A 27,751-nucleotide genomic window follows, 5' to 3' on the forward strand; every position below is an offset into this window, starting at 1 on the left:
GGCCAACATGGCAAAACCCTGTCTCTAATAAAAATACAAAAATTAGCTGGGTGTGGTGGTGTGCACCTGTAGTCCTAGCTACTCAGGAGTCTGAGGCATGAGAATCACTTGAACCCGGCAGGTGGAGGCTGCAGTGAGCGGAGATTGTGCCACTGCACTCTAGCGTGGGTGACAGAGTGAGACCCTGTCTCAAAAAGAAAAAAATGTATCTAATGTCATTTCGTTCCCCTGTTTGAAACTCTGCAGCGGTTTATCTCACATTATAACAAAATTTGAACTCCTTACCCTGACTTGCGAAGCCCTTTATGGTCTGGCCCCTGGCTACTTCCATCACATCCCATATCCCCGCTCCCTGCTCATCATGCTCCAGCCACACTGAGGTTCCTTCCAGCACTTTCCACCAGCTGTGCCCTCTGGAGTGCTCTTATCCCTGATCTTTACATGACCAACTCCTTCTTGTCCTTCAAACTTTACCATCAATGTCATCTCCACAGAGATGCCATCCATAACCTCCTGACCTAGAGTACCTTCCCCCCAACGCTATCTCTTCACCTTTCCTTATTTTCTGTTCTTGTTTCCTATTGCTGCATAACAAACTACCTCAAAACAATTTGTTATTGTAGTATTTTATGATTCTGTGCATCAAGGAAATCAAACGGCACAGTGGATACAGCTTGTCTTTGCTCTGTAAGATCTGGGGCATCTGCTAAGATAACTGTAATGGCTGGGGGTTCGAATAGCTTGGGGTTGGCTGAGTCTCTCTCTCTCTCTTTTTCCACCTCTATACGGCCAACTTGAGCTTCCTTCCAACATGGTGACCTCAGGGTAGTTGGACATCTTACATGACAGCATAGGGTTCCAACAGACCAAGGCAGAAGCTGCCAGTCCTCTTGAAAGCTAGACTTGAAACAAGTTTAGGGTCTCTTCTGCTATAGTCTACTGATCAACGCAGACCCAGGCCAATTCAGATTCAAAGAGAGGGAAGACACTTCACCTCTTAAGAAGAGGAATGTAAAATAATTCAAGAGCATCTCTAATATGAGAGAACACATTTTGGCAGCAAGACATTTTCTTATTAATGTATTTGTTTATATGGGTAACTTGCTTATTGAGCAAGTTTTTTTCCCCCTTCCATCATTGCTTCTAGATGAACTATGTTGGTTCTCCTTTTTCTGTCCTATAACAGTATCTTGGGCAGATCTTCTAGTGTTCCTGTTGCTTTAGCTTATTAAAGGCCCAGCCCCATCTAGGCTGGTCCATCTAACCAAGACTAACCCTTTCCCTTCCCCAGGCAGGGTCTGGATTTGGCCCAGGGGAGTGGGGAGGGGTGTAGTTTGCCCCTGTACCCCCCCCCCCCACTCCTCTCTCTCTCTCCTCCTTTTCTCTCCCCTTTTCTCTTCTTTCACACAGATGGGGAGGGAGAGCTTTCAGGAAAGTCCCTGTCAGCTGTGGCCATTTCTTCTCTGGCTATGAGTGTTCCTGGCATGATGGCGTTCAGATGCTAACTCTCTTGTGGGTTCACCACAGGGCCACCCCGCACCACTGTTCCCTGATGTGAGAGGTCCCTTCAGCTCTATATCTCTCACCCCACCACTCAGCCACTGCCCCAATCTCCACCCAACAGCCTACCGACTGTGGGTCTGCACAGCTGCAGCTCTCCCTCTTGGGAGGACATGGACAAGACAGCTCAAGGACATGCACCTTCTGCCATGTCCACCTGACCCATGGGCAACGACTGTTGGGTGCCCCAAGGAGTCCCTGCCCTGTCTGTCTCGGCCTCTTCAATCCTGCCCTCCCCCAACCTCCCTGTCCAGACAGTGCGTGGGCTGATCTCAACAGCAAATCCAGATCCAGGGAGAGGAGGGGAGGGAGTCAGCACCCCAGGACTCCAGTGACCCCATCTCCCTCTCTCTTCCTTCCCCTTTCCCGGACTTCTGCTTATGGAGACTGAGGAAGGGGGTGCTGGGAGATTTGGGGGCATAGCAGAATTGCTTTAACCATCTCCTAATAAATCCTGTAGGCAAATCGGCCTAGTCCCACACGGTTCCTTTGTTTCAGAATATGGGGTACTCAAGGCCCTTTTTCCGTAGCTCTGAGTCCGGCCACCAATTCGAGCAGCAGAAAAGGCCCACCCAGTACCCTCTGGCACTAGATCATGGGCTGTCTCTCCCCTCGCATGTGTGGTCCATGAGAGCAGGGTCCTGTGTGTCTGTCCCCACTGGATCCTCAATGGCTAGTCAGTGTCTAGGACATAGAGGGTGCTCCACAAATAGATGACAAGCAAATCCCTCTAGGACCTAAATGGCTGGAACGGCTGCCAACATAGTCAAGTGGGCCAGCTGGCTCCTTCCTACCCATTCCTGCTGCGAGGCTCCTGCCCGCGGATGTGGAGTTTTGCTTCCGGCTTCCAGGAGCTTTTCTGGTTTCTGTCTTGCTCTCTACAGGGGTCACTGGCCTGGGTTGGGAGGCTGCCTGCCATGTGGGTGACCTTATGGAGCCAAAAGCCTTGAAGATGCTACCAGGCCTGGGGTGGGGTCCTCAGGGCTGAGCTAGAGGCCTGGCCAGTGGGAGGGGACGGGTGCTCTTCTCAGCTCACAGTGAGTCAAAGGCAATAGCTCAGAACAGCTGCAGCTAAAGAGAGGAGAGGCAGGAGAGGAAGTGCATTTCTTTGGCGAAGTTTCTCCTGGGGCTGACTCACACCCGTCTATGACCACAGCCAGAAGCACATTCTGACCAGCGTGTCCTGCAGGGTCCCCAGGCCTCAGTGAACAGGGCACCAAGGACAGCTGCCTCAGCAGGGCCACCCCACTCCGCTGGACATCTGCTTGAGCTCCCCTCAAAGCCCCAGGCAGGCCCCTGTCCCCCTGGGTCCCTGTGGGTTTCTCTTCAGCAGCCTCAAATGAGGAAGTGAGGCTGAGGAGAGAACGGGGGAACTTCTCTTCCCCCAATACATATAACAGCATATAACATCAAAGACACACACACACACACACACACACACACACACACACACACACACACACCTTGCAGGTCAGAAGCAGAGGGGAGTTTGATAGTAAGTGGTTTGGATTAAAAAAAATAGGCCTGGCATGGTGGCTCATGCCTGTCATCCCAGCACTTTGGGAGGCTGAGGCGGGTGGATCACTTGAGGTCAGGAGTTCAAGACTAGCTTGGTCAACATGGTGAAACCCTGTCTCTACTAAAAATATAAAAATTAGCCGGGCATGGTGGCGCACGCCTGTAATCCCAGCTACTCAGAAGGCTGAGGCAGGAGAATCGCTTGAACCTGGGAGGTGGAGGTTGCAGTGAGCTGAGATTGTGGCACTGCACTCCAGCCTGGGTGACAGAAGGAGACTCCGTCTCAAAAAAAAAAAAAACATAAAAAAATAAAAAGAAGATTTATTTTTTTCCTGCCAAAGCACTGAGGAGGAAGACAGAAGGAACTGGGGGGTTAAAGGCAGAGAAATCCGGGCAGCATCTGCTGGTCCCTGCGTCTGTCCAGCAGCCCGAGCAGGCTATATGTGCTGCCGTTCAGCGCCCTGAGACCCAGCCCAGGGTGTCTCTCAGGAGAGCTGGAGGAGTTCGGGAGTCCTTGCGGCACCGGGCTAGGGCAGCCCTAAGCCCTGGGAGAGGAGGAGATTGTGCTCTTGATGCTGTTAAAAAGTGGCTGGGACCAGCCTCTCCTCAACTTTGGAAACAAAACTACATCTTGGGAGCTCCTCATTAAGGGAGGGGAGACCCCAGGGTGCTGTAGGAGCAGGCTGGGTGACCTCCGGGGCAGCCTTGAAGTGGCCTCCACAGGAACAGTCTCCAGTGACCACCCAGGGCCACTGAGACTTGAGCCTGGGCCCCAGTAGAAATGTGTCAAAGCCAGAAGAGCCATCTAGCCAGGCCCCTCAGGTCAGAGATGAAACGTGAAGGCAGAGGGAAGCCCAGTGCCACTCGGTGAGTTAGAGACAAAGCCAGGCCTCTGACCCCCGCTTCAGTGCTCTCGACTCTCCATCAGCCATTTCACCTTCTTGGGCCTAAGTGTCTTCAGCTGTCAAAAGGAGGAAGGAAGGAGCAAGCTAACATGTTGTCGTGAGCTGTGACATGCCCTCTCGTCGACTGAGTGAGGCATTTGAGATAAGGAAACTGAGGCTCGGAGAAGGTGCTGTGCTCTTCCTGTTACACTCCCATCCCTGGGTCTGTCTGGCTTCCGTTTCCGGCTGATGCTCACTGCCCCGGCAGATACACCCGCTAGATCAGCGTTTCCACACTAGAATACTTTATTCAAGAGAATCTGGCTTGGCAGTCAGATGGCCCTGCAGGGACAGCTTGTGGGGGTGCCAGGGCCTTTGGGGAACCTGCTCCCCTGCCACTGCCTTCAGCTGGGACGCACAGGCTCCTCCCCTGGTGACCTCATCCCCACTGGCTGAGCTGTTTCTCATCCAGGCAGCTCTTTGTCCAGCCCGGGGCCCACTCTGTATGTGTCTCTTAGAGGGGGCAGGGTGGTGGCACCTTGGCTGGAAAGAACAATGTCCCAGCACAAGCAGATGGCAAAGTGTGAGGGGAGATCACGGAGGACAAGGAGTGGCAAAAGCCCCCAGGCAACCACTGTTCTCCAGAGCTGAACATTCTGATCTTCAGAAGAAGAGGGGGAAGTGGCTGGATCCCCTCCGCCTGCTGCAGGCCTTCCCACCAGCCAGGCCGTGGCGGCCCCAGCAGGATCCGCATCCCTACTTTGGACAGGAGCTCCGAAAGCAAGGGCTGCTTGTCTGTGCAGAGCCTGAGGCCCAAGAACAGGTAGCAGGGACTCCTTCTTTCCTTCTTCAGGCCCCTGGAGACCTCCAGGGCCTCTGGGGCCTAGCTTGCCCCTCACGAGGCCACATGTCTTTCTTCTTCCAAAGCGGAAGCTCCCAGGGGTCTGTGGCTGGCTTCTCTCTTTTTCTCACTTGTTGAAGGCACTGAATTCCTGAGGGGCCTGTCCTTCCCTGCCCCTCGTCTTGGAGGGAGCGAGGCATTCAGCAGGGAAACAGTTGGCTAATAAATAGAGGGCAGGTACCAGCAGGAGTTACTTAGAGTGTGACGGTAATAAATACACGAGCCGGGTGCGGGGTCTCTCTCCTCCAAGGGGCTGGTTACCTCCGGGGAACAGCATCGCCGCACCTGCCAGAGACCAAGCACAGATGGGGCGGGTATCAGCACACTGTGGAGGGTGCGGTCTCCTCCTATGGAGGAGGGGGCAGGCCCAGAGGACGAGCTTGGGCAGGGAGCATGGGGAGGGTGCAGCACTCCTGGGTCCCTGCTTGCCTCAAGCTGAGGAGAAGCTGGGAGCTACCCTTCACCAAACACTTACCCAGGTGCCCAGCCCTGTGCCAAGCACTGTCTTCTTCACCCTCAACAACCTTCCATGAGGAAGGCACCCTGATTATTCTTGTGAAGATTAGGAAACTGAGGCCCAGAGAGGTGAAGAAGCTTGCCTGTGGTCACACGGCCAGTCGGTGACAGAGCCACATTTGAACCTAATCACACTCCATGCAATCATGCCTCTGATTACCCTAAGACAGCAGTCTCCAAACAGGGGAGTACCGATGGTTTTAAAGAAATCCATTTTCAGCCTCCAGGTCTACATTGCCTTAAAATTATTTTTGTGAGGCAGTGGCTGAGATCTGTTTCTCTGGCCACAATATATCTTGCTCATTCTAAATCCTCATTAAGTGCTTTGCTGCCAGGTAAAAGTATTCTGAGGACATGAAAAAAAGAACAATTTGAGATATTGATGTAGGTCTTGAGAAAGAAAATATGGCTAATGACTGGGTAACCAAGGCTTTCAACAAAACTGAAGGACAGCTTAACCAAATTGTCAGCCAGGATATCATGAGAAGTAATTTGTTCTTAGCAGAGCACGTTGAGATTTCTGGCAAATAACTTGGAAGGAAGGAGTTCAAGTAATTGAGTGACATCTAGTCTCATTTACTTATTTATGTGAACATGGTTTCTCAACCTTCTCATCAATAAAAAAATGATAAACAGGAATTAAATTAATGCAGAATCCTGTCTCAGTCTGGCAGGAAGTAACATTCATTAATGGATTCATTCACTAATTGAAACGAGGTAGCCACATCCATCTCGTTGAGATGCATTCCCAATCAAATTGATTGTATTTTTATGTTGAACATCTATTAAAATAGGACATATTTGTGCTGTTTTGACCAAATGGTGCTACTAAGATTTTGATAATTTATTCCAGGAGAAAATTTAATTTAGGTTTATGCTCACAGGAAATTTAAAATAATTCAAACTCATATATCATTTTTTTGTGGCAGATAAATATGACAAGGCAATCAATAAAAGACTTCTGAAAATTAAAAGTACTATTACACTAGGCTGAAATTCTTGGGGATGGGGAGTGAAATGGAAATACAAGTTCCAGGAAAAAAGAAACAATGTAAATATATAATTATGAAAGGAAGTGTTCATGTATTTTTTTTTGCTTGTTAATTTTCTTTTCTTTTCTTTTTTTTTTTTTTTGAGACGGAGTCTTGCTCTGTCCCAGGCTGGAGTGCAGTGGCGCAATCTCGGCTCACTGCAAGCTCCGCCTCCTGGGTTCATGCCATTCTCCTGCCTCAGCCTCCTGAGTAGCTGGGACTATAGGCACCCACCACCACGCCTGGCTAATTTTTTGTTTTTTTAGTACAGACGGGGTTTCACCATGTTAGTCAGGATGGTCTTGATTTCCTAACCTTGTGATCCGCCTGCCTCGGCCTCCGAAAGTGCTGGGATTACAGGCGTGAGCCACCATGCCTAGCCTGCTTGTTCATTTTCTTAAAAGTGGATGATGGTGAGTATAACATTAAAATGGCGTATTTAATAGGATACACCTGGAGAGTGTTCTATAATAGCTTTGTATTAAAATATAAATAATATGCCAGAAATTGTATCCTTTGTAATGACTTATACTTTTTTTTTTTTTTCTTTTTTTCAGACAGGTTCTTACTCTGTCACCCAGGCTGAAGTGCAGTGGATCTATCTCGGCTCACTGCAGCCTTGACCTCCCAGGCTCAGGTGATCATTACACCTCAGCCTCCTGAGTAGTTGGGACTACAGGCACATGGCACCACGTCCAGCTAGTTTTTGTATTTTTTTTGTAGAGATGAGGTTTCACCATGTTGCCCCGGCTGGTCTTGAACTCCTGGCCTCAAGCGATCCACTCGCCTCGGCCTCCCAAAGTGCTAGAATTACAGGCATGAGGTACTGAGCCTCGCTTGACTTATAATTCTGATGAAAACGTTCAATGTTAACTTAAAAATGGGCAAGGGAGCACATGGGCTTTTGGAATTCTTTTTTTGTTTTTTTGAGATGGAGTCTTGCTCTGTCACCCAGGCTGGAGTGCAGTGGCATGATCTCGGCTCACTGCAACCTCCACCTCCCAGGTTCAAGCGATTCTCCTGCCTCAGCCTCCCAAGTAGCCGAGATTACAGGCATGCGCCAACACGCCCAGCTAATTTTGTATTTTTAGTAGAGATGTGGTTTCACTGTGTTGGGCAGGCTGGTCTCGAACTCCTGACCTCAAGTGATCCACCCACCTCGGCCTCCCAAAGTGCTGGGATTACAGGCGTGAGCCACCGCGCCTGGCCACTTTTGAAATTCTTTCAGGAGAATCCCGAGTGAAATGTCTGAAGACTGCTGCCTTGGGAACGGGAGTCACGGGACACTTTCTGCCTCGGCTGCCGGCGGGTAACCCGGGTCTGGATGGACTTCCCTGCCAGCTTGTTCCCCAAATTGCCACGCAGGCCCAGAAAAGAGAGGAGAGCATAAACCCCTAGGGGGCGCAGTCCCCAGGATCCCTGTCTTCATGGAGTGGGGCTCATGGGGTCAGGACTTGGGTCAACTCCACTCCATAGCACGAAATGACTTCCTGGAGTCATGTGCCTGGGGGAGGCTTAGCCCCTGAAGGAGAGCCACCTCTCTTCAGTGACTGATTGACTGTGCATGTGAAATATTTTATTTTTTCTATTTACTCTCACAGATTTGGGTTTTCCCTCCTCTCATCCTTCTCTCCCAGCCACACTCAGGCCTGGGGCTCCATTCTGCTGCCCACAAGGTACGAAGTGGGTTAGAAGAAGCAAGGGGACCCACAGGCAAAAATACTCCAGGAGACAGTGGCGAGGGGCACATGTTCCCTGGTGCTACTGGGAAGTGGCCCCAGATAACGTCTCAGCTGATGACAGACTTTTAATCACTAAAAGGTAAACACTAACGTGCAGGAATCCTGTTTGTTTGCTCACAGATGTACCTGACACACAGTAAGTGCTCAGTAAATGTTTGTAGAGTGACTGAATGTTTGCTGGACCTCCTGCCCCTCGTTCTACACAGAGAAAAGCTAGGCTGACAAAGGTGAAATGATTTGTTCAAGGTCAATGGAAACCTAGGGCTAAGCCGGGACAAAAACCAAGGTCCACTGATGCTTCCTGGGCCCTAGAGTCTTGAGGAGGTGCGGCTCCCTGTTCTGCCCCCAAGACTGGCCTCAGTCCTGCCTCTCCCCCTCCCCAACCTAACCCTGGCGGCAGGGCAGGGCTCCCCTCGGGCCCAGCCTCCTTGCCATCCCTGGGACCCCGCGCACTCACAGGTGGCAGTCTGTGGGTCTCTGCTTCTCTCTCCTCCTCTTCCCCCTGCCCTTGGGTCTCCTCCTGCAATAAGCCAAGCGTCAGGACAAGGTGGCTGGGGACCCCCATGCTAGGACAGAGGCTGGCAGGCCCGAGAATAGCCCCGAGCCCCAGCCAAACCACTTACCTTTCCGGCTTCATCTTCTCCCGCAGAGGCCTAGGGAAACAGACAGAGGGAGGGCAGAGGAACGTTAGGAAAGCAATAAGTGGGGCTCCCTGCCGCCCGGACAGGTCCCCTCCGACATCCCCAGTCCTGGTCCTGCAGCTGACACTGAGGCCACTAGGGGGTAGCATGGAGCTGGCAAGGGAGAGGTGGCCAGCGCCTCAAGGCTTCACTCCACTCCAGGCTCCGGTGACCCCACCACGACAGGGACAAATCAACCTCCTGGGGACCCCTGCCACCCGCTTCTGCACTTCTCAGCCTCTTGGCATCAAATCTGGGGTCGTTTCTGTCTGTTCTCTGCTGCTTTTTCTTTCTCACTTTCTTTGCTGCTTTTTTCCCTTCCTTCCAGGGTGCATTCTGGGAATTTCCTCAGGGACAGGAGATGATGGCCAGACAGTGGACTGGCTGCCTGTCAGGGCACAGCCCCCACTCCATCCGGAACAACATGGGGAGTGAGTGACGGGGTGGGAGGAAGGGAGGGAGCACCAGCCCTGAAGTCACCAGGCATGTCTGGGCTCTGCCTCCCAGGGCTGTGGCTGTTGGCCCAGAAGCAAGAAGAAAGGTGTCCCTGTTGCCTGGCCCCTGGCAGGGGACAGGGCCTCAGTCTTCCCTGGGAACAGTGTGTAGAGACATGGGCCAGCATGGTAGCAGTCAGCTTTGGGGCCAGGACATGCTACCCTCAGCTGGTTCCTCCCTTGGGAGCCAGGGCAAGGTACCAAGGCCTCTTGGGACTGTCTGGTTGTACCTCTCCATATTGGGCAAGTGACAGACACTCTTGAAACCTCAGTCTCTTCATCCGCCTGCCCCAAAAGAGTGGCTGTCAGGGCAAAGGGGATGTAGAAGGTGACTCTGGGTCACCACCCAGCATTGCACCCAGGAGGGTTCATTACCGAGCTCTTGTTATATGGCTAAGCTCTGGCTTGGAGGGATGGGTGGAAACAAGTTGAGGCAGAGCCTCCAACACTCCAACAAAAGGGGCAGCCATAGCCCTGCCCAGGAGGCAAGGCTAAACCTGGGGGCTATTAGAAAAGTGGTCATGGCCATGAAAGGTAGCCTGAAAAACGAAGGCTTACGAGTTAGGTCAGGGCTCAGAATCCCTCCTCCCACATTCACTAGCTGTGATAAATCATGAAACTGTATTGAGCCTTGATTTTCTCATCTGTAAAATGGGGATGACAATAGGGCCTACCTCCCAGGGTTGTTATGAGAGCAGGAACCTTGCTCACCACTGCATCCCATCTAGGACATGCGGTAGGTGCTCAATAAATGTATGTGACTAAATGAGAAACATTCAAGTGCCTCCTGCGGGGCTAGGCACAGAATAGGTACACAATAAGTGGTAGTCTTCCCTCCTCCTGCCCCTGGCTAGGGCTCTGGACTTCTAATCTCGTGCCTTCATCCATGGCCCAGTGGTACCAGGAGCAGTAGCTCAGCCCATTTCTCTCTTCCCTGAACCTGGTTGGCAGTGCCAGGCCTGTTGCTCCTGCTAACCAATGTTCCAAGTGCCCCCGGCACAGGCAGCAAGACTGGTGCTGGTCAGAGGCTCTGTGGATTGGGAGGGGCCGTAGCAGGGTGCTGCAGCATCAAGGAAGCCACAGTGTCACTCTTCTTCTGCCCCTTTTCTCCTACCTGAGCTTGTCCTTCTTGCTGCTTCTCAGCCTGGTTTGCCCGCTCCTGTGGGCACGCAGCTTGGCCCAGAACGAAGTTCAGACTTGCAATGTCTTTGCCTCCAGGCACCTCTTTCAGAGGCCCGTGGCAGCTGCCTCCCATCCCAGAGAAGGGGAACGACACGCACCGAACCCCTGTGAGGCTGGGAGGGACCCACCCTCTCTCTTCTCTTGCAGTATCTCAACCGCTGTACCCCAGCTGCTGGGACCAGCTCCCTCGGCAAAACTGGCTGGTGGGGGGACAAAATGAATGGTAGCCACCCCTGATCCTGCCCTCTTGGTCTCCCTCAGTCTGGAAGAAAGTGCAGCCTGCAGCGGGAATGGGCAGCCTTTGCCTCTGCCCTGGGACCCATCTTTGCTGAGGCTGCCAAGAGGATGGGGGCCTTTCCCTGCTACCCACCCCACCCCGGAGACCTACCGGCACTCGCAGCGAACGTGCTGAGAGAATGTCAGCTCCACGTAGGAGGGCCGGTCCCCAGAGCGGATCTTTAGGAGCTGAAGGAAGAAAGAGTTGATGCCTGGGTTGGGGAGTGGCCCATGAGTTTCCAGCACTCTTCTCTCTCTCCTTGTAAGGAGAACCTGACTCTGTTTCCTGCTAGCCTGTGGACTACGGGCCCTCACTCCACTCTGCATGTGGGGCAAACAGCTCTCTCAGCTGCATGGGGATCTGAGGGAGGCCCCTGTCCCTCACCCAGGGAGCACTAGCACAGTAATAGCACAGGAAGGGGGCTCATGTTCTGGAGTCAGAGAGACCCGTGTTCAGATCTTGACTCTTTTACCTGCCGAACAAGTGAAATAACATCTCTGAACCTCGAGTTCTCCATCTGTGAAATGGGAATGACACCAGCCTTGAAGGATTGAATGACACACCACTTGTGGCACGCCTAGGACAGTGCTTGGCATTACTCAGTAAGTGCTCAATAAACCACTGTGTGTGTGACATGTAAGCTGCACTTGCTTGAAAAGGCACCAAATGCTCCTGGTGTCAACAGGGACTTTATACAAGCAGATTTCTTTCCAGCTTTAACTAGACACCCTGAGTCTTGGGATAGGACTCAGCGTGAGGCTGAGAAAGCTGGTGGGGGTTGAGATGAGTGGGCTCAGAGCCATCGGAGGGCTTAGGAAGGAGGGGCCCTGGGCTGGGGTGGTAGGAGCACTGGCCTGGGAGTCAGGCTCCAGCCCTGGGACCTGGGCCTCTCTTCTTCCCTCTCCAGGTCCCTTCTAGTGGGCAGATTCGGTGGCCCCCTAGGCAGGGTGTGGACCTACCTGCATGGTGACATTGGCTGTCTCCACTGGCACACAGTGCAGGTTCTCATCGCCGCAGCAGCCGGTGCAGCGCAGCAGGGAGACACAGGATGGGCTGAACATGTGCTCCACCTCGCTGGGGTACTCAGACACGATGTCCACCAGCCTCTCCAGCGCCCGGCAGTAGCTGCGACCCCACACTTCCTGGAAGGGCACCACTGCGAGGAGGCAAAGGGGCTGGGTTAGGCCAGCAGAGACCCGCCCCTTGAAGCCCTAAACCCGGCTCCCAAGGCCCTGCTGGCCCTCCAGGTTCAGCCCCCAGCCCCATCCGAGCTCCCTCAACTCTGAACTCCTAATGTGATCCCTCCGAAATGCCTGCGGGCCCCTTAGCTCATCTGCTGGATGGAAATCCCCATGGAACAGAATCTCTCAGGGTCCCAAGCTTTGCTCTGTCCTCAACTCAGGCACCCACATCTGCCTTGGCTCCCTGGAGCTTTGAGGATTGTAGCCCCGGCAGCTGCCCAGGCCCTCTGGATCTTTCTCAAGCCTGACCCGGTGCTTCCTCCACCTTGGAGAACTTGCAGAAAACAGTCATTTCTGGAGTCATGCAGGGAGGGTTGGCCTTCCCTTATTCCTCTGCTCGAACACCTTCCACGGCTCCCTCATTTCCTACCCCACTCTGTACCAGCTCCTCTGCCTGGCAAGCAAGACCACATCCAGCAGTGTGGCCCAACCCTCCTCTCCATTGAGTCCAACCAGCGCTCACACTGAGCCACACAGCACCACATTCACTCCCAGCTCTGGCTTGTGCACTCTGCAGCCCGTACAGCTGCTCTCCTTCCCCCTCCTCTCATTTCTATCCAAATAAAGCCCACCCGCCATTTTCCACGACCTGCCTCCCCACCTCCTCTTTGAAGCCTTCCCCAGCAATTCCAGCGCACACAGATGAGCCTCCCTTGAGCACTGCTTGGCCTCCGGCCTCAAGGGGTTGCCTTATCTCCGGCACTGGTGGCTCTTATCTCCTTTACAACCAACTCGAGGCTCCATGAGGGCAGAGATGGATGTACCCGTAAACACAGGCTAAGTCATTCTTGGTTGATTAGATGACATTTCACTGAGGATCATCCGGGACATCCCTGACCTCAAGATGTCCTGGCGATCGTGAATGGGATCTTTTGGGGGCTGATCTGGAATCCCTCAAAAGATGCTGCTCTTTCAGGGGAAGGCCTGGGACCAGGCCCCAAATAAAGGCTCACAGGGAGAGTGGCCAGAGTCAGACACCTGGCTTCCAGTCCCGGCCCTACACTGGCTGTGTGACCTTGGGGAGATCACTTGACCTTTCTGGGTAGATCACTTTCCTCGGGTGGGAAAAAAGAAGGTTGGGAACAAATGGTTGCTAAGGTCTTTCCCTCTCTAACCAACCGCCGGTGAATCAGTGCCTGCAACCCAGCCCAGCCCAGAGACCATGGACAGAGAAACACCCCCGGGCTTGGGTCATCCTGCTCTGCATCTGATGGTCATCGTCAGCTAGTGGCGAAGAACGGGGAGCTGGGGGCCCTGCAGCCTCTGCCATGGAACAATGGCCTCTCCCAGCAACCCCTCATTTCTTCCACGCCTCTGCCTCGGAGGCAGAAGGGGCCAAAGTCCATTCCACTGAGCCCATGAGGACACAAGCCTCCTGGTAATCTCGGAAGAAAAATAAACTTCACTCCTAGCAGAGGCCCTCGGGAAAGGCTACAAACTGGTGGAAAATACCCAGAGGCGGTGTGTCCATGTGGAGCTGGCTAGGCAGTCATAGAGGCAATAAACAGTGTTATCTGCTTGTTTGCTGCTCCATTCTGCTCCATTCTGCCGTGCTCTGCTTAGGGGGAACTAGGGCTGGGCTAGGGGCTGGTGGTGGGGGGAATCCATAGGCTTCTCCTGACTCTACCACTCGGCGCCACTGGATACTGCCCCGGAACCCAGTGGGAAACAAGGCCTCTCTCCCCAAAGGCGCCCAAAGTGCAGGGAAGCCTGCCTTTGCAATCCAGGGTCAGAGAGCACCTCCCTATCACCAGCTCCTTGAGCTGTGTGTTTAGTTTAAAATCTTCATGAGCACTATGTGACTCTGAACGTTTAATCTCCACCTTGGAAAACATAAATAACAGCAGAGGAATAACGAGCTGCCAAAGCACCACAGAAGATTCAGGTTCCTGCCCTGGGACCAGCCATCAGCGAGGGGACAGCAGCAGAGAAGGGGCACCCCAGCCCCCTCCCATCCTGCAGACAGACGCCCACCCAGCTGGGCTGCGGGGCCATGGCCATCTTTGGCAGAACTGGCTGGGCCTCGGCGGCAGAAGAAGGGATTTCCTTTCCTCACCCCACATCCCACCATGCAGACTCCGGGTCCCTGAAACCCTGGAATCTGCCACTTTCCCGGCCCTGTGGCTGAACCGTGTTGGGGGAGGGCTGAGAAGGAGGTGGGCTGGAGCCTGGTTTACCTGGCAGCTACCAGGAAAGAGGGCAATTCATCCCTGAAGGCCCCGGTATGGGTGTGTGGGAGAAACAAAAGAGGCTGGGTGAGGGGCTGGGCTGAGGGAGTACAGTGACCGCTCCCAGATGTGGGCTGTGTCCCTCAGGAAAGAGCTCTGCTCAGCTGTCCCCGAGAGCACTTCCGCTGGCCCCAGACCTGCTCCGAGAGGGGGTGGAGGTGAGAGCAACGGGAAGCTGTGGCCCCCTCAGGCACTGCCAGGGCTGGGTGGTCCCCAGGGCTGCTTCTGAGGCTGCGAGTGGGCCCTCAGCTCTCTCGCCAGCCCTGTGAGTGAGCCTCCCACCTGCCTACCTACCACCTGGGATGGGGGAGACCCCAGGAGAGAAATGCTTAATCCTGAGAGCAAGTTTCTGTGGAGGGCACTAGGGATGTGATGGGCCACAGGGCTGGGCAGAGCCACTGGCCACCAGCCCAAGCCCGCAAGTGTCCTCTCCATGGTCACTGGCAGGGCACACAGACAGCCTGCCACAAGGGACACCCTGCTCATGTCCGCTCAGCCACGGAGCTATTGGGAGCACTCGGTTCTGCCAGATCCATGAGGAATGTCTGAGGCTTGGGGCGACCCCCAGGGCCTCTCTGAGCCTCAGGGCCTGCATCTGTAAAAATGGAGTACAACGCCTTCCTACTTCACAGCCTGTGGTCAAAACAGAATGACAGAAAATGCCTAACACTGTTACCGTGAATAGTAATAGTAAAAATCAATGCCCATGGCTGGCCATGCTGTCTCTTGCTCTGGTGTTAACAGGTGGGGATGCCATTTTCAGATTTTGAGAGCTGGGGTGCAAAGCTCACTGTACTTCTCCTGGTCAGATTGCAGACTCCCTGATTGATGTGTGACAGGAGAGCTGACCTAATGAATCTACACTTCCAGGCCTCCCCACCTCAAATCCTGGGTGATATGTACACCCATTTCTCCTCTCTGGAGTCAGAGGACAAGTCCCTTTTTCAGTCTCGGAAAAAGAAGAAACCATAGACATCACGTAGTCTACGGCTCCCATTTTACAGATGAGAAAACTGAGGCTAAGGCATCTTTGGTAGCTGTGGCCTGACCTACACCAAAAGCACCAAAAAGGACATAGTGTGAAGGTAGGGGATGGGTCCTTCCCCAAATCCCAAGGAGCATAATGTTGTGCTGGTTCCAGAGGCACAGCAAGGGAGGCACCCATGAAGTCAAGGGCAGCTACCTCCTCCACCTGCTCAGGGGTCTATGGGCCTAAGCCTTAGGTGTCAGAGTATGGCCAGGCCCGGGAGAGGCGGGCTGCCAGGCAGGCAGCCCAGCAGAGGGTGTTCCCAGCACGCAGATGGCTATCACGCGTGTACGTGTGCATGTCCCTACATGTCCACTCTCCCATGGCGCAGGGGAACCTCAGCGGTGGTGTGTGGCCACTTTGCACGTCTTGGAGAGGCAGGGAGGGAGGAGCGAGGTAGGGGGCCTGGCATGGGCCTCCTGCCTTCTGCACGTATGTCTCTTTGGCAAACATCTCGTTGCCCTTTGAAGATTCCCTCTTGATGCAACCAGGGCGGGGAGTGGAGGGGCCAGGGAGGGCGCGACTCATGTTCTGTCTGTTTATAATCAATGGAAGGGCATGGTCAGATCCCCACAGTTCCACCAGGGCTGGGCTGCTGGGGAGAGCCCCTCACCCATTCCTGATCCTCTTGACTGCCCACTGCATTCAGCTCCCAGACCTCCATTCCGGCCCCTGGCACTCACTCCCCACCCTGTCCTCCAAGACCCCATCCATACCCTTAAGTCATGCTGGGGAAGGGCTCTGAGCCAGCTGGATGAACCCTGGCTATACTGGCCCCAGCCCCACTCTCCGTGTGCTGGTGACTCCAACCCACACCTCTCTAGTCTCTGGGTCACCATGAGGGGATCTCTTAGGCCCTGCCAAAGTCATCAGCCAGCATGTCTAGCTTGTAGGCTCTCCCCAGCTTTTATCAACCTGCACCCACGCTTCATGCCACGCCTGAGCTTGAGAGAAAGGAAGAGAGGGGCTTGGGGAGCATGCGTACCCCCAGCCTGGCCAGCTTACCTTCCACCTCTGACGAGCCGTTCCCAGCAGACAAGGCCCACTGCTGTGGACAGAAAAGTGCAGAAGTGAGCCGCGGATAACTTGGAGCTCTGCACTCTTGGGCCAAGTGTGATGGCAAGAAGGTAGGGGCCCCTCTGGGTTCCTTCCCACTTGCTGCGCACGTTCTGCCCTGTCTCAGAGCAGTCTGAGTTCCACTAAAAACTCACCCGACCCTGGGTAGGTTAGGTCCCACCCCTCTCTGGCCTCAGTTTTCCTCATTTGGAAAAGGATGGGAGGCTAGAAGCTTTTGGAGACCCTTGGCCTGCTGCATCCCAAAGATCTTCCAATTCTGCGGGTCTGCCTTCTACCCAGCCCCCAGGCCAACCCTACTGGGCCCTGCACAGCCCGCCTTGGCTGGGTGCCAGAGCCCAGGGGGAGGTGATCAGCTGGTGGGAGCTGAGGGGCTGGAGCGGGTGGCGCCATGAGCTGGTACAGCCGGTAACGTTACACCTCTGGCCAGCCCTGCAGCAGGCAGGCGGTTGGCTGGGCTACTCGGACTCCTCAGGGACTGCCCAGCCCACTCCTACTCTTGGGCTGGGGCTGGGGACTCCCAGGGCAGTGGGACAACGCAGTGGGAAGGCAGTTCATTGGCTTTGTCAGGATTTCACTGCCCAAGCTGGCTCCCAGCCAGACTCACCCGGCTCCTGGGAAAAGGGCCCTGCTCACTTCCCCAGGCCCTGCACTTAGGACCTCCGGCCACCCACCCAGGAGAAAAGGCACAGCGAGACCCCTTGTCTCGTCCCCAGCCCACCCAGGAGCCCACGGCTCAGTCCTGAGCCCTTGTGGGGGCAGGGCCCAGCCTCCCCACCATCAGCTTCTTCAGCTGGCTCCTCCGCCACCCCCACCAGGCCAGGTCAGAGGTCCTGGGGACGCCTGGTTGGCCATGGGGCCTCGACCCTGACCACAAGGCCAGGGACCCGCCTGGGATTAGTGGACAGATGCTTTTAGCAAAGCCACCAGGGCTCCAGGGGCCAGACAGGAAACCTCCCTCCCTCCCTCCCTGTGGCTTCCCTGCCCCCACCAAGACAGCCCCCAGGACCTGGGGGACAGCCAGCCTGAGGTATCTTCCTAAACGAAAGAAGTCCAGCCTGGCCTTTAGGAAGTGTGTGGACATCCTTGGAGTTGCTGCTCCCTGGAGTGGGTCTGTGATTTCAGAGTCCCATGCTTCCAGTGCTGGGATGGGGAGGTCAGGGGAGCCAGGCTAGGTGGGGGTAGCTCTTACCTGGGGGGGCACAGCAGGCAGCGCCAGCCCGGCCAGGAGCTGCAGGAAGCAAGGGAACAGCCTCATGACCGGCATCTTCTCAGACGTCCCGAGCCAGGGGGCTCCGAGGGAAAACCACCATGCTCATCCCCCGGGGAGCCCCTGGCACAGGAGGAGAAGAGCTGAGTGAGGGGCTGGACGCCTCCCTCACTGCTGCCCCGAGGCCCCGGCCGGTGGTTCGAGCATCTTCTGGAAGCCGTGCGGAGTCAGGAGCCCGTAGGTAAGGCTGCGGCTGGGGAACCCGACGGGGAGCGGCCCGGCGGGGCGGGGCGCCGAGGGGCAGGCGGGTCCCGGGGATGGTCCGTCGGGCGCCCAGTGCCACCCCAGGTCCTCCCGTAGCTGGGCGGCCGTCCGTCGATGCAGTTTCCTCCGCAGACAGCAGCTCCCTTCTGGGACTGCAGCCGGTCCGCGCCTGGGTTTCAGGGACTGAGCCGGGGCGGGGCTCCGGGCCGGCCCCGCCCACCGCAGACGAGGTTCCCGAGCCGAGTTCCCGGAGCGCCCGGTCAGCCCGCAGCGCCCGGGTAGCCCGCAGCGCCGGAGCCCGCAGTGCGTGCGAGGGGCGCTCGGCAGGTCCAGACGCCTCGCTGAGCCCAGCCCGCAGCTCCCCGGGCCGCGCCGCGCCCGCCCACAGGGCCCACAGCCCTGCTCCGGCTCTCGGGGCCGTCACCTGGGATGGGGGCATCCAGGAGTCCAGCGTCAGCCGTCAAGGCTCATGACCTAGCCGCCTCTGCAGGAAGGGCCGTCCCGGATCCCTGGGAAGGCAGCCATGTCCACACCCCTAGGGGGCCAAGGGATTCCTAGCCGGGTTATATAGATGAAGAAACCGAGGCTCCGAGAGCACCCCTGCCTGTATATGTCGAATGGACACAGGCATTCTTGGAAAGTGTGTGTGTGTGTGTGTGTGTGTGTGTGTGTGTGGTGTGTGTGTGCGCGCATCTGTGTGTCCGAGGAACTGGCAGAGACAAAACCCAAGCCTACGTGACTCCAGAACTGTCTCTCACCCGACCTACCACCCTCCTAGCCGGGCACGGACACAGTGGGCCTCCCACAGGAAACCTCTCAGGGCACCTGGCTGGAGGATCAGGCCTGTTGCCTCCTTAGGAAGCAGTCTTCCCAGGCCCTCCCTGCGGGGCCAGCCCCCTGGGGTAGAGAGTGGCCTCACCCAGGCATCTCCTCCTGCTCCCTGGCCGAGGAGAAACTGTACGCTGCGCGGGGGTCTGTGTGCATCTGCACATGTGCATGGGCATTTGCGGGTCTGTGAATATCCCTGAGCGGTGTGTCTGAGCCTCTGTGTGGTCTGAGTACGTGTGACTACTGTACGTCCAAATACGACTCTGTGTGGGGGTCAGGTCTCTCTATATCTCTGTATGCTTGTGTGATCTGTTCGTGTCCGCTGTGTATCTGGGTGTGTTTGGAAGTGTCTGAATGTATATATTTCAGTGGGACTGTGAGTCTGCACGCCTGCCTGTCTCTGCGTGTATGTGTCTGTCTCTGTGGGTGAAGACTGTGCCTCTCTCTGTGCGTTTGTGTGTGCCCTCCCTTGGTTCTGGATCTTTCTTTACCACCACTCCTCTCACTGCCTTCTGTGTCCAGCTCCCAGGCTGCAGGAACCTGGCAGGATTGGGAGTCACGAGTTGGCTGGGCCTGGGGCTGGTGGGTGGCTGTGGGGGAGGAGCGAGGCCTGGGAAGTGGCCCCTACAGCTCACATTCCAGCCAGGAGCAGGGAGGCCAGGGCAGCCCCAGCTCTCACCCCAGTGACCTCTGCATCCACTGCCTGCCTGCCTGCCCACCCACGAGGGGCTGCCAGAGATGCAGCCTGCCTGCCTGGCCAGCCCTAAGCCTGGAGGTTCAGGAGGCGGGGGCCAGTCACCAGCCGGCTAAGCGGGGTTTGCAAGGAACATCCTGATGAGCTTCAAACAAGCTGGGGTTCTTGGGGTAGACAAACTCCTTCCTGGGCCCAGAGTCATTGTGGAGGGTCACTGTGCATGTGTGTGAGGGTGAGTAGGTGTGTGTTTGTGCATATCTGTATTGTATATGTTGCCCATAACATCTTTGTATACATACACGTGTTTGTGTGTGTCTTTAGTTTGGGTATAGTTTTGTGTATGTGGGCACAGGTGTGTATTGTGCACAAGTGTGTGTGCGTGTGCTTAAGTATCTTCATTGTATATGCTTGTCTATAACTGAGTGTTTCTAGCACTTATGCATGGGATGTGTCTATTGTGTATGAGTTTGTATTTTTTTTTTTTTTTCTGAGACAGAGTCTTGCTCTGTCGCCTAGGCTGGTAGACAGTGGCGCAATCTCGGCTCACTGCAACATCTGCCTCATGGGTTCAAGCGATTCTTGTGCCTCAGCCTCCCAAGTAGCCGGGATTGCAGGTGTACACCACCATGCCTGGCTAATTTTTGTATTTTTAGTAGAGACGGGTTTTTGTCATGTTGGCCAGACTGGTCGAGAACTCCTGGTCTCAAGTGATCCACCCACCTCAGCCTCCCAAAGTGCTGGGATTACAGGTGTGAGCCACCGTGCCCAGCCTGTATTCATTAATTTGTTTTCTCATTTGGCACGTATTGCCTGAGCCCTACTATGCTCCAGGCACTGCTCTAGGTGCTAGGGATATGATATGGAGGGTCTCTCTAAGTTTACGTTCATGGAGTGGGGGGATACCGATGGCAGGGGATGCCGAAGTTCTCTTTCCTGAGTGAACTCAACACCTTGGGCGAAGTCTGTGGTTCCCACAAGTGCACCTCAGTCCTTCATCACTAAATTGGGGACCATACCCTTCTAAACCCAGCTTCCTGGGCTGTGAGACGAATTAGCCTAGGGTAGGCTCAGTGGCAGAGACCAAGGAACTCTAACACTTCCATGGATTGAATCAAAGTTTGTTCTTGCTCACGTCCAGTCCAGAGCAGCTGTGCTAGTAATTCTGCTCCCTTGTTTTTTTTTTTTTAATTTTTGTAATTTTAATTTTAATTTTTAGAAACGAGGTCTTGCTCTTTCTCCCAGGCTACAGTGCACTGGTGTGATCACAGCTCACTGCAGCCTCCAACTCCTGGGCTCAAGGGATCCTCCCGCCTCAGCATCCAGAATAACTGGGACTACAGGTGTGTGCTACCATGCCCAGTTAATTTAAAAACTTTTTTTTTTTTTTTTTTTTTGGGTAAAGACAGGGTCTTGCCATCTTGCCCAGGCTGTGCTCCTTTGTACACTGGCCTCACTATTGACCAGCCAGCCACATCGCCTCAAGCAGCTTCCTTTGTTTTCAGAGCCCCAGCTTCCTCCATCTGTAAGAGTGGGAATGATAACTGTACTTACCTCACAGGGTTGTGCGAGGACTGAGAAAGCACCTGTGGTGCAAAGAATGGTAGCAATTGAGCACAATTTCTAATTTAATTTTTGACTTGTATTAGAGAAATAAAAATACTATAGTTAGACCGGGTGCAGTGGCTCACGCCTGTAATCCCAGCACTTTGGGAGGCCAAGGAGGACAGATCACCTGAGATTAGGAGTTCGAGACCAGCCTGGCAAACATGGTAAAACCCCATCTCTACTTAAAATACAAAAATTAACTGGGTGTGGTGGGAGGCACCTGTAATCCCAGCTACTCAGGAGGCTGAGGCAGGAGAATCGCTTGAACTCAGGAGGTAGAGGTTTCAGTGAGCCGAGATCGTGCCACTGCACTCCAGTCTGGGCGGCAGAGTAGGACTCCGTCTCAAAAAAACAAACCAAAACAAACAAACAAAAAACAAACTACAGTTACAGAGCAGAGTCCTGTAGCATGGACATGAGATAGAAAATAAAGAACCTTATGCTTCTGCCTGTGGCAGTGGAGAAAGAAAATGGAGCGATTTGCATAGGTGCAAACACTAATTCTCACCATCACAGCCCAGGCTCTCCATCCTCAACTGTCATGGAGGCCCTTGAAGTAGACCCAGGTGCTTAGGGGGTGGCAGTCAGTGCCCACAACTCAACACTTAACTGTTTATCACCACAATCCCTTGCTGTTGTTTCAGGGAGAGAAGTAATATTTGTTGAACATCTATTATATGCCAAACAGTGTGCTTGGTGCTCTAACCACTTTGACTCACTGCATTCTGATCACAGCCTTGTAGTGGTAGGTTTTAATTATTTCCATTTTGAAGATGGAAAGATGGAGGCCCAGGGAGTTTATGTAATTTTCCAATAGTCGTTTAGCTACTTAAAAAGGAACAGTGATGGGGATCAAGCCGAGATCTTTCTCCAAAGATCTTTCCAGTGAACCTAAGCGCTAGCTCCCAACCTTACTGCAAGGACGTTGAAGGTGAGGGCTGATGTCTTGAGCCATTTCTGGGTCTTCCCCATGCTGGAGCAGAATGGATGCTTGACGAACTTGGGATGGTTGATGTGTGGAAGGAAGGAGCCCTGATCTCAGGAGCTGACTCTTATGCGGGTAGTCAGGCAGATACAGATAAACATGAGGGGCTGGCTGTAGAAACACTGGGCCACGACAATGCAGTGGACCCTGAGCAGTCATGGCTTCCAGTCTGCAGACCAGCCCCTGGCCCCCAAGACATCCTGCAAACACAGTTTTCCATACTATTAGTCATGATGTTAGCCCGAAACACCTGCCCCAACCCATCCCAGCTTGTAGGCTTTCAGCTTCCTGACTCATTTCCCCATTTTCTAGCCATTTTCCCACTTTCTAGCCTCTTTGTTGTCTTGGTCCTATGAACTTTTCCCCAGTGATGACTTGTCCTCTCTTAATGACAATTCAGCATCTGCCTCTGGAGAGGTGTCTCAAGTGGTCCTGGGTAAACACCCTCTGCTTCTGACCTTGTTCCTGAGTCCCGGACTTGGGTGGCTGAGAAGTGTAGCATCCAAGGATTAAAATCTTCCCCTTCATGGCTGGTAGAAAGGAAAACAGTGGGCAGCTCTGGGCCAAGGGCCTTTTCACTTTATAGACTGAACCTGCATTATAGCCAGCAGCTACTCAAAGCTGCTAGCAAGCAGATGCTTGCTTGGCCTCCTCTGCCTTCTCGCCCTGCTTCCTGGGCTGCGATTTCCTGTGGACCCACCCCAGCCTCCATCCTGAGCTCTTCTTCTCTTTATGCACTTGTTCTAGGCAGGATTCCATGGCTTCCCTGGCAACCAGCACTGGGTAAGACATCCCTGGTCCAGGTTCCCACAATACCTTGAATTCCCCTCCGTCATGGCACCTGGCCTTCAGTATCACAATTGCCCAGTTGCTTATCTGTCTTGCCTAAAAGATGGTAAGATCTAAGAGAGCAGGTACTGTGTCTCTTGTTTACCCTTGTAGCCTCCACACCTTGCTCAGTGCCTGGGACATAGTAGGCCTTAATTGATATGTTTTGAGTTGGATCAATCCTCAGAGACTAGTCCTTCCCCATGGGGAAAATGTCCTAAGTCTGGCCCTCCCTTTCTCACGTGCCCTTCAGCTGTTCAGAGATGCCCCCTCCTAGACCCCATACTCAAGAACTTTCAACTTGGGTGGGCCCCTCTGATGGTGAGGGATGGGGAGTGTGGGAGAACCACCTCTTGTTATTGTGTAATCATGTGCTGGGTTGGTCACCACAGCCCCACCAGCCACCAGGGGACAAGGCTTATGTCTCAGGCCAGAGACCAGAACCCAGTGGGAGGCCTGGGGTGGGGCCCTGTTGGAAGGGGGCCAGGAGAAGAGCCCATGGGTGTCCAAGTGTTTCCAGGGGTGGGAAAGAAGATGGCATCTGCCGCAAGAGCTGGGAACGAGGGAAGCCAGGCGAGGTGCCCACGGCCTTGTCCCAGGCTTCTGGGGCGACGTGTCATCACCAAAGGAATGGAAACCTGTACTTTGGGAACTTGGCAGCCAGGGCTGGGTTTTTCGTGTTTTCTGTAATTATTTCCCTTTTGTTCTCCCTTAGTATTTAGTAAAGCCCTTTGTGAAAATGCCAGCTGGTCTCAGCTGTGCTAAGAGCGGTGACAAAGGGGGACTCTGTGCATGCTTGGCCCTAAGCTTTAATGGAGGGACCTGGCTTAATGGTGGCAGCAAAGTCAAGGACCATCAAGGACATAGGGAGGCTCTGGGAACCACGGCCCACACCTCATGTCCAGATAGCCTCCCGAACACTGAGTCTCCTCCCAGGCTCTTCCAGAACCCAGCTTCAATAGCCTGGGCTTTATTGAAACCTGGGGGGAGTTTGAGACCAGTCTGGACAGCACAGTGAGACTCCATCTCTATGAAAAAAAAAAAATAGCCAGGCATGGTGGCATGTTCTTGTGGTCCCAGCTACTCAACAGACTGAGGTAGGAGGATTGCCTGAGCCCAGAAGGTTGAGGCTGCAGTGAGCTGTGATAACACAACAACACTGCTCTCCAGCCTGGGCGACAGAGCGAGATGCTCTCTCTGGAAAACAAAAAACAAAAAGGAAAAAGAAAGAAAAAAAAAGAAAACTGGAGGACTGGAGTGCCAGCCAGGCTGATTTGAGAGAGAGTGTTTGTATCCCAGCGGTGTAGAAAGCTCTCCTGAAATCCAGAGGCTGGGCACCTGCTGTGTTCCAGGTACCCCCTAGGGTGACAATCCCTCCTTAGCTGGGGATGGCTTGGTGAACTGCTGTTCAGGAGTGAGGCCTCTGAGCTATCTTCGTTTTCTGCTCTTACAACACAGGGCCCTTTCTAAGCCTTGGACCCCTACCTGTCTGTTGCCCACCAGGGGTGGACACTCAGCCCGTCCCTTCCCACCTGCCTGGGACCCACCACATCCTTAGTTCCCAGGACTGTGCCCCTCTTCTCCTAAGCCCCCTTCCCATCCCCATTGTAGCTCTCAGCTGCTCTGGCGAGAGGGGCCCAGGGAGACCTTCTTCCTCAGGAACAATCACCCCTTTCTCTCTGTTGTGTAAGTGATACACGAGGAGAGGAAGCTATTTGTAACTAATTGGCTGTGATGAGGAACGGAGCCTTTGGAGAAATGGAGAGCCTGCGATCGCTTGGGGCGGTCCTGCCTCTGGTTGACAGCTGGGTGGTTCTCCTCAGAGGGGGCAGTAGGTCACCACTTCCTCTGCCCCCACTCCACTGGGGAGGCCTGAGGGATGCTGGCAGGTGGTAGCTCCTGCCATTTGCACCTACTGTGTGCAGGCTCCCTGCTTAACATGCTCAATACTTGGAAATTTCTCAACCACCTTCAAGGGAAGTATTATTGTGCCCACATTTCAGCTGAGAAAATGGAGGTTGAGAGAGGTGAAGTCATTCATGCGAGGTCCTGGGTCCCGCAGCCCGCAAGTAACAGAAGCAAGAGAAATGGACAAGGATCAGCTGAGGCTGACCTAGGATAGTGTCGGGGAGGGATTAAGATCCTGCTTCTTACTGGCCATGTGACCTTGGGCAAGTCTTTGCAGCTTCCTAACCCATCTCGGCGGGGGGGCTGTGTGGCTTAAATGAGAAAGAGGAAGCCAATCATGCAGCACAGTACGTTGTAAATGCTTAGCAACTTCAGTGATCTTGATTGCTTCCGGGAGAAAATACATTTCCTCCAAGCTCCTAGCAGACCTCACCCTGGTCACCTGTCAGGGAAGCCATCCCAGAACAGGAGAGTCTCTGGGTTATTTCTCGGCCCTCCAAGGGGAGGAGCCAACCTCCAAGACCCCCTTCTCTGTAGAGAAGGATCTGAGGATAAGATGAGAGAGAAGAGGGCGCCCATGTCCGTGGGGCCTGTTCTCTGTGCCAGGCACATAAGGAGACAGAGGTGGTCCCAGTTCCTAGACAACCACAGATAATTATGAATCAGCCTCTGATGAACACAGCCAAGGTACAAAGTGCTAAGGGAGCATAAACGGTGGGGAAGATGATGCTAGGCTGCGTGTGTGTGTATGTGTATAAAGGTGGGGGATCAAAATAAATATTGGATCTCCCTGGCCTGGGAATCCTGACCATCCTTTCCCTTAGGGAAGGCATCCAAGCCCTGCTAGAAGATTCTGTGAAAAGGGAGAGGAGATGGGCCCCAGGACCAGGGCCTGAGGCTTCCTGGAGAAGGAGGTCTTAATGCCCCAGCATGTCTTCAAGGTGGCAGTGTGACTAAAGTCTTCTTCAGGGGACGTCCCCACCCCAAACGGGGGAAAAAAAGAAAAAAGCAATGCCTGCTTTCTGGGTGGTAACTGAAGGACCTCCCTGAGTGACTGTGGGAGGGGCTTGGGGTCCCCCATGTCTCAGAGGCAGAGGAAGCGGCCCCTCACCCTCCGCACACTGTGTCCAAAGGCTGCAGAGTCGGGAGGCAGCCAGTCTGGCCCCAAAGGCTGTCACTCGGCATCCCGGAGCTGGCACTGGGGTGAAGGTCTGGAGTCTCCCCTTGGCAGGAGATCCAGTGCTCATCCTGATCCGGGGAGCCTGGGGGATGGCAAGGGGCTAATGTGCTTGTTGGGAGTGACGCTGTCTCTGCTAGGGAGCAGGAGGTCAGTGGGGACAGTATGGACTAAACTCATAATTGGAGCAGCATGGATCTGGGTGAGGATGCTGGGAGAGCTGGATCTGTTCCAATTTACTGTCATCCCTTGGAGCGTTACAGCTTGGTCAGTTGTCCTCTGTGCTTCAGAGAGAGGGAGGCCAGAGTGCGTGATTCCACAGGACCAGAGCACCTGCGTGGCAGGCTCTGATTTCATCCCTGACAAAGAGCAGAGGCTCCTGGCAGGGGTGGTCTGAGCTAAGGAGGAAGGAGACAAGAAACTGAGTGTTCTACGGATTCTTCCTGCATTCAACCCTGTACGGTGCCAGCTCTGGCTCAGTGCTGGGGACACCAAGACAGTGATGGCTCTCGAGCAGCTTCCAGTCCAGGAGGAACAGCTTAACATTGGCTTAATACCAAGTCTGTGCAAAAAAGAGCTTCCAGGGGCTCTGACGCAGACTTGTGGTTGCAGGCAGCTGAGCAGGTCTGCACGTTCTGGGTGGCCTGTCCTCTCCAGCACATTCGGGCGTGTGGAAGACAGAGTGTTCGGGAGACTTCTGAGGAGGCCCACAGAGGGAGCAGCAAAGGAGTTAAGAAAGATGTGACCTGGAGAAAGTAATGCTTGTGTAGCATCTTACAGGACGGATTGAAGCTTACGAGGAACAGAAGGGCAGAAAGGGCATTACAGTCAAGGAGCGAAGCTGGACACAGTATGGGTTATTTGAGGAACATCTAGGAATCTGATGGGGCTAGACTGTGTGCAGGGGAGGGGAAGGACTATGCCTGGAGGTGAGGCTGGCTGGGGTCAGGTTGTGAAGAGATTTGAAGACCAGACTGAGAGTTCACAGTTTATTCCAAGGGCTCCAGGGAGCCATCGCAGGTTCTTGAGCAAGGGAGTGATATAGCCAGATGTGTGTTTTGGAGAAACAACTGAGGACAGGTGAAGGGTTTGTCCCAGAGGCAGGAAAACAAGATCTGTGGTTACTGCAGAGCTGAGTGGCCTGAATCAGGACAGTGACTGTGGGAGGAGAGGGATGGGACCCAGTGTCATCCTGATAAAATAATTTCTCAGCCTTCTTTGGAGCTGGCTGTGGCCTTGGAACTAAGTTTTGGCCAATCCCTGACCCCTTAGAACTTCTTAGGGTCTGGGTGTAAGTGAAAGTGTTAGGCTTGACCTTTGGGAAGTATCTTTAAAGGAAGGAGCATGTTTCACTGCTTCCCTATCTGCCAGACATTGCCTGGAATTCAAACCTGATGGTAGGAGCTCTTGCAGTTATCCTGGGCCATGAGAATTAGTTGCAAGGAAATTGGTACCCTGAAAACTGTGTGGAACTGCCGTACCGGCCCTGAGCTGCTTACATCCAGAATTATTATTATGTGTTGGAGAAATAAGCTTCTCTTGTTTAAACCACTATTATTTTGGAGTTTTCTATTAAAATGTGCTGTTTGCCATTTTTGCCTTCTAAAGGTGAGAAAATTAGTCCCGTGGTTCTATATGAGTGTCATAGAGCAAGGATTGCATTCTTCCATGGCTCCTCCTGGGAAGTGAGTCACATCAGTTTCCTGGGAAGAACTGGGCTCTCCCGTTCCCTCCCAGTTTGAAGCAGGAACGAGGAGGCCACAGCTAAGGATACAGATGTTGTGGTCCAGCTGAGCTAGACCAGCCTCCCCAGATGCATCCCTCCCTTCCAGCTCTCATCTCCCATGGAGCACAGGAAGGAAACTGTGTTGGGGGCAAGGGGTGCAGAGGGGAGCCA

General features: G+C 54.1%; 1 protein-coding gene across 2 annotated transcripts; it reads right to left on the reverse strand.

Moving 5' to 3' along the window:
* Window positions 1-4,250: 4,250 nt before the first annotated feature.
* PGF (placental growth factor) lies at window positions 4,251-18,294 on the reverse strand. 2 transcript variants are annotated; one of them, XM_054448464.2, is made up of 7 exons: window positions 17,548-18,294; window positions 16,287-16,329; window positions 11,745-11,941; window positions 10,897-10,973; window positions 8,776-8,805; window positions 8,610-8,672; window positions 4,251-5,148 (listed from the first exon to the last, which is right to left on the reverse strand). In XM_054448464.2, the coding sequence occupies exons 1-7, from the start codon at window positions 17,620-17,622 to the stop codon at window positions 5,121-5,123; spliced, it is 513 nt and encodes a 170-aa protein (XP_054304439.1). In that variant the 5' UTR covers window positions 17,623-18,294; the 3' UTR covers window positions 4,251-5,120. The 2 variants fall into 2 exon arrangements, with proteins under 2 accessions (XP_054304439.1, XP_054304440.1); XM_054448465.2 differs by lacking the exon at window positions 8,610-8,672.
* Between the last annotated feature and the right edge of the window lie 9,457 nt (window positions 18,295-27,751).

Source organism: Pongo pygmaeus, chromosome 15, assembly GCF_028885625.2.
Source record: "Pongo pygmaeus isolate AG05252 chromosome 15, NHGRI_mPonPyg2-v2.0_pri, whole genome shotgun sequence".
In the NCBI taxonomy this organism is placed as follows: domain Eukaryota; kingdom Metazoa; phylum Chordata; class Mammalia; order Primates; family Hominidae; genus Pongo; species Pongo pygmaeus.

Bases quoted from the DNA above. Each gene is read 5' to 3' on its own strand.
- PGF (XM_054448464.2), bottom strand. From the start codon at position 17,622: ATGCCGGTCATGAGGCTGTTCCCTTGCTTCCTGCAGCTCCTGGCCGGG. The intron at 16,330-17,547 runs GTAAGAGCTACC...TTCTGTCCACAG, and splicing joins TGCCTGCTGTGCCCCCCCAG to CAGTGGGCCTTGTCTGCTGG. The intron at 8,673-8,775 runs GTAAGTGGTTTG...GGCTTATTGCAG, and splicing joins GAGAAGATGAAGCCGGAAAG to GAGGAGACCCAAGGGCAGGG.